Source organism: Microcaecilia unicolor, chromosome 13, assembly GCF_901765095.1.
Source record: "Microcaecilia unicolor chromosome 13, aMicUni1.1, whole genome shotgun sequence".
NCBI classification, from domain to species: domain Eukaryota; kingdom Metazoa; phylum Chordata; class Amphibia; order Gymnophiona; family Siphonopidae; genus Microcaecilia; species Microcaecilia unicolor.
In genome coordinates this window covers 36,192,192-36,204,470 of record NC_044043.1, presented here as the reverse complement: position 1 = coordinate 36,204,470, position 12,279 = coordinate 36,192,192, and the positions used below count along the sequence as shown (strand labels likewise).

General features: G+C 46.1%; 1 protein-coding gene across 3 annotated transcripts in view; it reads left to right on the top strand.

Annotated features, from left to right (window-relative positions):
• C13H11orf54 (chromosome 13 C11orf54 homolog) overlaps positions 1-11,816 on the top strand; it is a 44,265-nt gene extending 32,449 nt beyond the window's left edge. For 2 of the 3 annotated variants that reach the window (XM_030186251.1, XM_030186252.1), the window contains exons 8-9: positions 395-511; positions 6,968-7,410. In XM_030186251.1, the coding sequence (XP_030042111.1) occupies positions 395-511; positions 6,968-7,141 (291 nt within the window). In that variant the 3' untranslated portion in view covers positions 7,142-7,410. Of the gene's footprint in view, positions 1-394; positions 512-6,967; positions 7,683-10,248; positions 11,283-11,783 lie in introns of those variants that run through there. The other variant, XR_003939937.1, reaches the window with a different exon arrangement.
• Positions 11,817-12,279: the final 463 nt, after the last annotated feature.

Sequence of the window (12,279 nt, the reverse complement as noted above, 5' to 3'; positions counted from 1 at the left end):
CCCTCAAAGTTCTTGAAGAAAGCTCTCAAAGGAGAATGCTCCTTTGGTTGTCATTTGGGCTCAGCTTTTCACAGTGCCACATGCCTCAGACCCATGCTAACAGCATACCTAGTTTGTGCCAAGACTCAGACCAGCAGGAACTCGTAGGTCCTACCCTCATCCTGAGGGGATGGCGAATTCTGTCTTTCCTTCCGTGAGCATTCCTTCTGCTTTAACAGTTAACTGTAATAGTACAGAAATCAGACAGATACCAAATTCCAAACAGAAAAAAAAAAGAAGTTTCTTTCAGGATGGTCACTTTTATTTCTGGCTGTGTAAATAATAGAAATTGTCAACAAGACGTTGTTTGAATAAAGTATTGAAGTGATGCTGTTATTTTTGGACTTTGTTGCAGCCCCCGGAATTTTCCACCTGTCCCTTAAATACAGATGAAGATGTAAACAGCTGGCTGAAATTCTACGAAATGAAGGCCCCGCTGATCTGCCAGTCTGTGTTTGTTTCCAGAGATCCGGTACGTATGTGCATTTTTTTTCCTCTGGGTAGTTTTGGTAAGCTTTCTTCAGTTTATCCATTTCTTTCACTCTTCTGTAGGCCGAGCACAAATTTTTCCTCCTCTGTAGTAGTCTCAATTCTCAATATCCAGCTTGTTTTCCTTTTTCATTTCACGCCATTGCTGTGTTTTAGTGCATACTAAGGGGCTTATTTTAGAAATACCATTTGCATTTTAGAGCTCAACAAGCTGCATAAATTGGCATCTAAAGAGACCTTTTACTAAGCCACTTTAGGCGCTCAACCCGCGCCAGTTTGGAACTACCACCCGGCTACTGCGTGGCCCAGGCAGTAATTTCATTTTTTATGCGCGCCGGAAAAATTCCAGCACATGGTGCTAACCAGTCGGTAATTGGCATTGTACGCGCTCTGATGATTACCGCCTGGTTAATGCATGAGACCTTACCGCTAAGTCAGTGGGTGGCGGTTAAGGTCTCAGGCCCAAAATGGACACGAGCCAATTTTCATTTTGCCGCACGTCCATTTTCGACCAAAAAAAAAAAAAGGCCTTTTTTGCAGGTGCGCTGAAAAATGAACCTGCGTGCATCCAGTATGTGCGTCTACAACAGTGCGGGCCCTTAAGTTCCAATTCTACAAAGCTGGGACATAAACATCAAAACCTGAAGAATGTACAAATGGCAAAGGGGTGTGGCCTGAATGTGTTTGGGGCAGGACTAGGGCGGGCCTAAAAAAATGAATGTTCTGCATTTCAGAAGGGGAATGAACGTCCTACAGTATGTCCAAACAGGTCAAAGTTAGGATCTACACCTGCTAGGATATCTAGGCTTCAGAAAAGTGTTTCTATTGAACAGTACTCCCCTACAGAGATTAGGGGAGGTCGCCCCCTTAATCTCCCCTGTGCTTGATGCCCCCTCCCCCCTGCCTGAAATGTTTGTTTCTAAAATGGCTAAGATAAAGGTTTATGTTCAGGCACATAAACGATTGATACTATTCCTCAACATAAAAAATGTTTATGTGTCATTGATATTTTAGACATTTATTTTTCTACAATAGATGCTCATACAACACATTACCAGTGTGTATTTTAGAACAGGCTATCCAGCTTATTTTCGAAAGAGAAAGACACCCATATTTCGACCCAAATCGGGAGATGGGCGTCTTTCTCTCAGGGGCGCCCAAATCGGTATAATCGAAAGCCGATTTTGAGCGCCACCAACTGCAGTCTATCGTGGGAATGAACAAAGTTGACGGGGGCGTGTCGGAGGCGTGGTGAAGGCGGGACTGGGGCGTGCTTATTGGCCGAAGAGAGATGGGCGCGCTCAGCCGATAATGGAAAAAAGAAGGGCGGAAGTAGCGAGAATTTGGGCCGCTTATTTTGGACTGTTTTTTTCATAAACAAGTCCCCAAAAAGTGCCCCAACTGCCCAGATGACCTCCCCTGACTCCCCCAGTGGTCACTAACCCTCTCCCACCAAAAAAAAAAAAAAGAACTTTAAAAACTTTTTTTTGCCAGCTTGTATGCCAGCCTCAAATGTCATACCCAGCTCCATCACAGCAGTATGCAGGTCCCTGGAGCAGTGGCGTACCTAGGGTAGTTGACACCCGGGGCCGGTCATTTTTTAACCCCCCCCCCCCCCCCCAAATCCAGTACTAGGCATGCCGAGAATAAAAAATACTCAGGACCTATAGAGCAATTCTACCATACCATAAGCAGTCATTTCTACGAGTCACACAAGGAAAAGGAAAGCATCTTAAACACTACAGTGAGCACTAGAACATCAATTCACCTATTGTAAAACGAAACCAGACAGAATAGTACAGATCGTAGATCCTGCACAGTCAATGCCAACTGAAAGCCATGTCTTTTTCACAAACACAGATACACCCTAATCCACTATAGAATAAGTAATCATAAACTTTCTATTTAGACAAAAATTAAACTGAACCCCCAATGCCAGACTCTGCATACAATGCAACACCACAGAAACAGAAACTGTCCCCTAGTACTGTGCAAAATATAAAGACAGCAGATGTAAATTTGAAAAAAGCTAGCAAGTACCAATCATCACTTTACAAATTAACAAATAGAAATAAAACAAATATAGAAAGTAAAATAATACTATTTTATTGGACTAATACATTTAGCTTTCAGAGGCCAAAACATCCTTCCTCAGGTCAATATAGTATAGTGCTGTTACAGTATCCTATCCTGACCTGAGGAATGGGGTTTTGTCCTCCGAAAGTTAGCCAAAATGTATTAAAATTAGTCCACTAAAAAGATTACCTTCTTTACATGTTCTGTTATAAACATTTATTAACACAGCTACAATACTACTTTATCCTAAAGCAAAAAAATAAAAATATATATTTACAGTTTGTTGTCTCTGGTTTCTGCTTTCCTCATCTTCTTTTTACTGTCTTCCTTCCATCTAGCATCTGTCTTAGTTCTCTCTCTGCCATCCAGTGTCTGCCTCTCCTTCCCTTCTCCCCTCTGAGATCCCCACCCCAGTCCCCTTCTCCCCTCTGAGATCCCCACCCGTCCCCTTCTCCCCTCCCCTGTCTGAGATCCCCCCCCCAGTCCCCTTCTCCCCTCCCCTTTTCCCCTCTGAACACCCCACCCCAGTCCCCTTCTCCCCTCTGAGATCCCCACCCCAGTCCCCTTCTCCCCTCCCCCTCCCCTGTCTGAGATCCCCCACCCCAGTCCCCTTCTCCCCTCCCCTCCCCCCGTCTGAGACCCCCACCCCAGTCCCCTTCTCCCCTCCCCCTTTCCCCTCTGAACACCCCCACCCCTTCTCCCCTCCCCCTTCTGAGACCCCCACCCCAGTCCCCTTCTCCCCACCCCAGTCCCCTTCTCTCCCCTCCCCTTTTCCCCTCTGAACACCCCCACCCCAGTCCCCTTCTCCCCTCCCCCTCCCCTGTCTGAGATCCCCCACCCCCCTTCTCCCCTCCCCTCCCCCCGTCTGAGACCCCCACTCCAGTCCCCTTCTCCCCTCCCCTGTCTGAGACCCCCACCCCAGTCCCCTTCTCCCCTCTGAACACCCCCACCCGAGTCCCATTCGCCCCTCTCGTTCCCCACCTCAGTACCGTTAAAACCGGCGAAGCAGCGTCACAGGCAGCGCCTCGTGCCCTGCTTGTAAAAAAAAAAAATCAAATCTTCTTCCTTCTCCTCGTCTTGACGTCGACTCGGGCCTTCCAATCAAATTGATTGGAAGGCCCGAGTCGACGTCAAGACGAGGAGGAGAAGGAGGAAGGAGATTTTATTTATTTTTTTTACAAGCAGGGCACGAGGCGCTGCCTGCGACGCTGCTTCGCCGTTTTTTTTTAATGTGCGGCGCCGCGGGAACGGCCACGGGAGGCGGCGGGAGCGGAGCACCCCCCACCCACTGGCACCCGGGGCGGACCGCCCCCACCGCCCCCCCCTTGGTACGCCACTGCCCTGGAGCAGTTGTTAGTGGGTGCAGTGGACTTCAGGCAGGTGGGCCCAGGCCCATCCCCCCCTACCTGTTACACTTGTGCTGGTAAATGGGAGCCCTCCAAACTGCCCCCAAAACCCACTGTACCCACATCTAGGTGCCCCCCTTCACCCATAAGTGCTATGGTAATGGTGTAGAGTTGTAGGCAGTGGGATTTGGGGGGCTCCGCACCCAAGGTAAGGGAGCTATGGACTTGGGAGGTATTTTAAATTTTTTTTTTTAACTTTTTGCAAGTCCCCCCTAGGGTGCCCGGTTGGTGTCCTGGCATGTGAGGGGGGACCAGTGCACTACGAATCCTGGCCCCTCCCACTACCAAATGCCTTGGAGTTGTTCGTTTTTGAGCTGGGCGGCTTCGGTTTCCATTATCGCTGAAAACCGATACCACCCAGCTCAAATCCGCCCAAATCCAATGCATTTGCCCGGCACCAACCGTATTATCGAAACAAAAAATGGACGCCCATCTTTTTCGAAAATACGGTCTGTCCCGCCCCTTCGCGGACCCGTCCTTGGAGATAGTCGCCCATGGAGATGGGCCTCCGCGTTCGATTATGCCCCTCTATGTGTTTACAGATCCTGTCTATCTGAATTTGAGGCATTCTGAACTGATCATCTCAATTCCGGTTTGAACGTCTTTTCTAAAATTCCAGTCTACATCATTTAGGGGCCCTTTTACTAAGCCGCGGTAAAAAGTGGCCTGTGGTGGTGTAGGGCGCGTGTATTGGGTGTGCGTTGGGCCAGTTTTTACCACGTCTAACAAAAAAAGGTCTTTTTTTAAAAGAAATGGGACAGGAAAAGGGCCTGCGGTAAAAATGAAACCAGCGCACGCCCAAAACCGGCCTGAGCCCTTAACCCCATCCATTGATCTAGTGGTAAATGCTTATGCGTTACTTGTGTGGTGACTGGTTGGCGCACGCCAAGTGCCAATTACCACCAGAACCGGCGCACATGGGAGGAAATAAGTAAATCATCCACACATTATGGGCGCACGCCAAATGTGAAATTACTGCCAGGAGGGCGCGCTGGCCTGGTGATAGTCTTATTTGGTCGTGTGCTACATGCATGTAGAGCATACTGTGGCTTAGTGAAAGGGCCCCTTAGTAAAGGACAACACAGTTTTTGCTTTTCTCTTGAAAATGGCATGAAGTGACGCAACATTTGCTGTTGGTAATTTCATGTCATTTTCCACACGACCACGTGCTCTTGTTGTTTACCATTCAATACAAGACCTGACGTTTTGTTCAACTTTTTGCTTTCTTTTATTTTTCCAGTGCCTTTATGATATAACCTAATTAACTTCCGTAATGCACTGAAGACACATCTCTTTAATATGACATACCATAATGACTTATAACCAGTGGCATACCAAGGGCGGGGTGGTCGGCCCTGGGTGTTAACGGGGGGGGGGGGTGCTCTGCTGGCGAGTCCCTACCAACTCCATCCACCTGGCAGCTGTGTGGTGTGGTGCCTCGAGTCTGCGCTGCTGTAAGAGAAGAAAATCTCCTCGTCGGTCCTTCCCTCACTCTGTTCCACCCTCAAGGAAATAGGACGTTACATCAGAGGACGGGACACAGTGAGGAAAGGGCCGACAAGGCGATTTTCTTCTTTTACAGCTGTGAAGATAAGGCTTCTGCTCCCACTCTCTAGCAGGCCTGTGGCCTCTGAACAGGACTCCAAACAGTCTCTTCCCAGCATCCTGAGCAATCCAACCTCAAGCTCCTGGGCCCCTTTTTCACTCAGGGTGAGCTGGTTCTCAGTATGCAAATTGTATGCAGATTAGCATGTTATCCTTTCACGCTCAGGGTGACCTGGTTCTCCAGAGGTCTTACCAACAGCATATTCAGGCAATTCTTTATTCCATCCCCTGTGCACAGTTCTTCTAGCTTAAATACTTTATACATTTACATATCTTCACACTGAGCCTCCCCACACAGATTCCTGGGCTCAGCATTAACCTCAATACTTTGGGGACTTCTAACCCCAGGCTTTGCAGCCTGCTTTTCAGTACTGGGACACACAGCCCTACTTCTTCTTTGGACACCCAGTCCTTCCTTCCTTGGACACCCAGTCCTTTCTTTCTTTAGACTCACAGTCCTTTCTTTGAACACACAGTTCCTCTAAGTACTGAGGCTACACAGTCCAACACTAATGCTTTAGGGACTTCTTACTCCAGCCTGTTTTTCTTCCTTGAGCACACAGTCCACCACAAGTCCATAGGGTTTAGCCAGTTCTTTCCAGGGGGATTCTCCTTCTTCAGCTACCAGCTCTCTTCCTTCCCTTCCACATATCAGGTGGGGTATAAAGTGGTTAATTAGCTACACAGGACCCAGCCCATAACCTCCTACACCTGTGGACCTCCCAGGGCTCTCCCCGGTCCTAGCGACCTCCACCTATTCTCCTAGCGCCCTCTAGTGGCCTACCCCGGACATCCTGGACATTTTTAGGGGAACAGCGCCATCTAGTGGCCTGCCCCGGCTAGGACAGCCTCTTATTTATCACACAGCACTGCAGAGTCGCGCGAGGCACCGGGTGTACAGAGCTGGTAGACAGGTGGGGACTGGGTCCGGGGGGGGGGGGGGGTGCTGTGTTGCCCACAGAACACCACTGCTTATAATTAGAACTGTAATTCACCATCATTTACTTAACAATAGGATTACTCTCTTCCTATACCATATTGTTTAATTTTAATATGCAATCCATGTTCAATATGTGATACCATTTGTATATTTTCCCTTTTTTGCCCGACTGTTCATTTAGCATTCATGTTCTATATATCTTACCAATTGTATATGTATTCTGAAATGACATAAGTCATGACGGAAAAATTGTAAGCCACATTGAGCCTGCAGATAGGTGGGAAAATGTGGGATACAAATGTAACAAATAAATAAATAAATAAATATGCAGCATACTCCTGTATCCTGCTTTTCATCCTGTGGGAACAGCCCCCCAACAGTGTAATCTAAGCGGTACTTTTGTGTTTTGTAGGGGTTTGACCTGCGACTGGAACATACCCATTGCTTCAGCCACCATGGAGAAGGTGGCCACTATCACACGGATACCACCCCAGAGACAGTACGGTATCTGGGATACTTTCACCCTGCAGAGATGCTTTATCGGATTGACAGGCCAAAAGAGAGTCACCTGGTTGGACGAGACTAGAGGACTAGAACAACGCTGGCTGGTTTTGAGAGAGAGACGCAAGCAGCACATACACACGCAAAAAAAAGTAACCTCCTACAGTTTTTTTGCCGTTTTCTCAGCAACTGCTCTGAATTTCAACATGAAATTTTACGTACTTATTTAGTCATCATACTTATGTATTACTAGTAAACAGCATTTTAATTATCTTAAGCTATGTTGATGTTATTGACGTTTAACAGTTACTGCCTAGCAATTTTTGTGCATTAAATTTTTTGAGCTAAAACACAGTAAAGTAACATTATTCAAATGATACAATTAACAGTGTGTCAGAATTTTGTTATCATCACAAATGTGCACCCTCAGCTTTAACACAGGCCTTCAGTCGCGTTGGGAAGTTCTTAACAGCCTTGTCGATCGGTCCCTGTGGCAGGCTGCCCCAGATCATCTGCAGCACTTCCTTGAGTTGGGCGATTATTTGCAGCTTTGGGTGGAGTTTGTGATAGGCGTTCAGCATTGCTCCCCAGGCAAAAGTCAAGACACTGTGATGTCATTAACTGGGGTGTTCTTCCTCCACCCCCATCCCACTCTCTGTAGGAGTTCCCCAGGGATCTGTCCTTGGACCCCTTCTTTTTTCAATCTACACCTCTTCCCTGGGCTCACTGATCTCATCTCATGGTTTCCACTATCATCTTTATGCTGATGACACCCAGTTGTATCTCTCCACACCAGACATCACCGTGGAGACCCAGACCAAGGTATCGGCCTGCTTGTCTGACATTGCTGCATGGATGTCCAACCGCCACCTGAAACTGAACATGTCCAAGACCGAACTTATAGTCTTTCCACCAAAGCCCACCTCTCCTCTTCCTCCTCTCTAGATCTCAGTTGGTAACACCTTCATCCTTCCCGTCTCATCTGCCCGCAACCTTGGAGTCATCTTCGACTCCTCCCTCTCATTCTCTGCACATATCCAGCAGACAGCCAAGACCTGTCGCTTCTTCCTCTTTAACATCAGCAAAATTCGCCCTTTCCTCTCTGAACACACCACCCGAATTCTCATCCATGCCCTCATTACCTCTCGCCTTGACTACTGCAACCTTCTCACTGGCCTCCCACTTAGCCATCTATCCCCACTTCAATCCATTCAGAACTCTGCTGCTCGTCTTATATTCCGCCTGAACCGATACACTCATATTACCCCCCTCCTCAGGTCGCTTTACTGGCTTCCGATCAGATACCGCATTCAGTTCAAGCTTCTCCTTCTCACCTACAAATGCACTCAGTCTGCAGCCCCTCATTACCTCTCCACCCTCATCTCCCCTTACGTTCCCGCCCGAAACCTTCGCTCACAGGACAAATCCCTCCTCTCAGCACCCTTCTCCACCACCGCCAACTCCAGGCTCCGCCCATTCTGCCTCGCCTCACCCTATGCGTGGAATCAACTTCCTGTGGCCCTACGCCAAGCCCCCTCCCTACCCATCTTCAAATCATTGCTCAAAGCCCACCTCTTCAATGTTGCCTTCGGCACCTAACCTTAGACTGGCCCAATTTGACTGCCACTACTTGATTGTCTGTACATTTGTCCATTAGATTGTAAGCTCTTTGAGCAGGGACTGTCCTTCTATGTTATATTGTACAGCGCTGCGTAACCCTAGTAGCACTTTAGAAATGTCAAATAGTAGTAGTAGTAGTAGCCTGTTTTTTTTTCTTCCAAATAATGGTAGTTTTACAGCACAAACATTTTTGAACGTACAAAAATCCCTGGGCAGTCATGCTAAAAAGTCTGTAACTTTGCCATTTTTAAAGATAATCTCATTAAATTTAGCACATAAACGTTGATAGTAACAACAAATAAAGCTGTAAAATTTCTCTCTCTCTCTCTCACACACACACTCACACAAAATATAATCAATTATATGTTTATGAAAAAATGAACACACTGTTATTCTGGATGTGAGCCCTTGAGCCCAGGCCGAGGCCTAGTATAGGATTTTGGCCAAGGCCTAGGGTAGGACAAACAGGCCCTATGCATCACCCCAGCCACCAAGCCCAGCACACACACAACAGCCAACAGGCACCACCAGAAAATGGGAGATAGAGCATTCAGGCAGGACTCACGGCCGATCGGGAACCCACTCGCGCAGAGTCCAAGCAAGTGGGCCTCACAGCCGACCAGGAACCCAGTCACACTCTGGGAAGGGAGAAAGGACAATGAAGGGTCCCCCAAGGGACTGGAGCACAAACAGTGCACACAGTTTAGGGTAGACACACAAGGGAAAGGGTGAGAGACAGAAGCCTCTAAAGGTATACACAAGGCTGTGCCACAGGGCGATCAAGAATACAGGAAGCCCCAGAAGGGAACACTCTAGGCTGTACCAAATAACACTCAAGGAAAAAGGAACCAACTGTAGGAATACACTCTAGGCTGAACCATTCAGCACTCAGGGAAAGGGGAAACCACTGAAAGGAATACTCTAAGGTGTGCCACTAGGAACTCAAGGAAAAAGGGAAACCACTCATAGGAATACACTAGGCTGTGCCCCACAGCAGTCAAGGGAACTAGGCTGCACCTACAGCATACAAAGGGAAAGGAAAACTACCTATAAGAATACACAAAGCTGGCCCTACAACACACAAGGGAAAAGGGAACAGCAATAGGAATATACTGGGCAGTGCCACACCGCACAAAAGGTAAAGGGAAGAGTAAGCAAACAGAGGAAGCTGCCTAGATACACACAGACCTGAAAAGGAGCACTGCTCACTGGAAACAGGAGACAGATTCAGCAAACAAAGAGAACTAAAGCAAACAAACAGGAGCAAAATACAAAGACAGGGAGAGGCAGAACCCCAGGGAGCAGAGCAGAAGCTCAGCACAACAAAGGGAACAGAGAGAGAGAAAACTAAACAATCAAACTGGAACGATACAAGGCACAAGCTTACCACAGACAGCAGAAAGCAAACCAGGTGTAGGGGAGTGAGGCAATCAGGCTCATGCTGGGAATACCCAGCACACACACACACACACACACACACACACACACACACACAGCATAAACAAGCACTGAGGAGAAGGCTAAACTCTAACGTGAACACAAGCGCCCAAGCACAGGCTGGCTTCAGATGAGCAAACAAAGCAATCAATGCTAAAGCAAGAATTGCAGGGAAAGGCATGCTAAAATAGATCAGGTTTCTGACGTCTGCTTTCCCAGCCCCTGACAAGCCAATCAGGAGCGAGTCCCAAACATTCCCCTGCCTATCTAGCAGAATCATAACACACACTCACACAAAATATAATCAATTATATATTTATGAAGAAATAAACAAACACACACACACACACACACACACACACAAACATAATCAATTATATATTAATGAAGAAATGAACACACAAACACAAAATATAATCAATCATATATTTATCAAGCAATGAACACGCGCACAAAATGTAATCAATTATATGTTTGTGAAGATATGAACAAACAATTGTTTATGAAGAAATGAGTAATATGTATAATTGAGGTGAAATGCACCTGTACAAATATTACCTGTTTTGAAATTGGCACAACAATGTAGCAGCTTTATTGCACTAATCATATAGTTTTCAATAATGATCTTTAATATTTGCATAACTTGGAAACATGCAAGGAGAACTCATTTAGGTTATTTTACCAGTAACTCATGATATTTTAGTGCAGGTCCCCTTTTATGCAACGAGACCTAGGGGGTCTTTTACTAAGGCGCGCTGGAGTTTTTAGCGCACGCTAAAAATAGGCGCATGCTAAAGACGCCTATGTGTTCCTATGGGCATCTTTAGCGTTTAGCGAGCACCTATTTTTAACGCGCACTAAAGACACCAGCGTGCCTAAGTAAAAGATCCCCCTAGTTACTAATAACCTGAGTTAAGAATAAAATATTCTGTCTTAAGGGTAGCCCATGTTGATAACTTCCACCCTTAGTTGGAATCATGCTTATTAATGGCCCTGCTGCTGATTCACAGCAGTAAATGCAAAATAAGCATAAGCATTTTTAGGTTAGAAAAATTGGACGCAAACCATATCTGTGCTCATTTTTTTGCTTTTTCCTTAGCAGGAGTTTAGTTTATTTAGTTTGTTTGTAATTTTGATATACTGCCTTGCATACCTAGTACAATAAAGTGGTTATTATTATTACATTTGTACCCCGCGCTTTCCCACACATTGCAGGCTCAACGCGGCTTACATAGTAAATAGAATTACAAAAGTCTTGTATGAGAAAATTACTAGTAGTAGTAAACATAAGATTAAGGGTTTTGAGGATATGTTAGTTGAATATATAGATGCAAACAAGATAAGATAAGCAAAAGGAAAAGAGATTGGGAGGGGTAAGGGGTAGGAAGGATGAAGCGTAAAAGATTGAGGGATGGACATAAGGAGATTGGGAGATATAGACTAAGGTATAATAATCGTCAGGACCTGGATCAAGTGGATGGGTTTAAAATTTAAGCGGGGTCATTCGGGTAGGCCTTCTTGAAGAGATAGGTCTTCAGCATTTTTCTGAAGGGTAGATGGTCGTTGATTATTCGGATGGATCTTTGAAGAGCGTTCCAGAGTTGACTACCCAGAAAGGAGAAACTGGATGTATAGGTGGTCTTATATTTAATACCTTTGCAATTGGGGAGGTTCACAGTGTTCATATGTAGAGATTAACAAAAAGAAAAAAAATCGTAGCACAGTCACCACAATGACATAGATATTATTACAACACATAAGCAGACAAACCATAATCACATATCATGGAATGCCCACCTGAATGAAGTAATACAGACTTTACAGCCTGCTTAATAATACAGGAGTCTTAGCGGAGATTAGGTGGCGACACCGGTAATTGGGAAACAAAACTGATGCTGGGCAGACATCTACAGTCTACGCCCTGATCATGACTGAATAGATAGGGATGGGCTAGAGTGTAAATTTTAAGAGGCTTTGACGTTAGCTTCAGAAGTTAGTACAAGAAGAGTGCTGGGCATACTTCTACGGTCTGTGCCCTGAGAATGGCAAGGACAAATCAAACTCGGGTATACATACCATGTAAAATGAGTTTATCTTGTTGGGTAGGCTGAATGGGACCGTAAGGTCTTTATCTGCCGTCATTTACTATGTTACTGTGTTACTCTT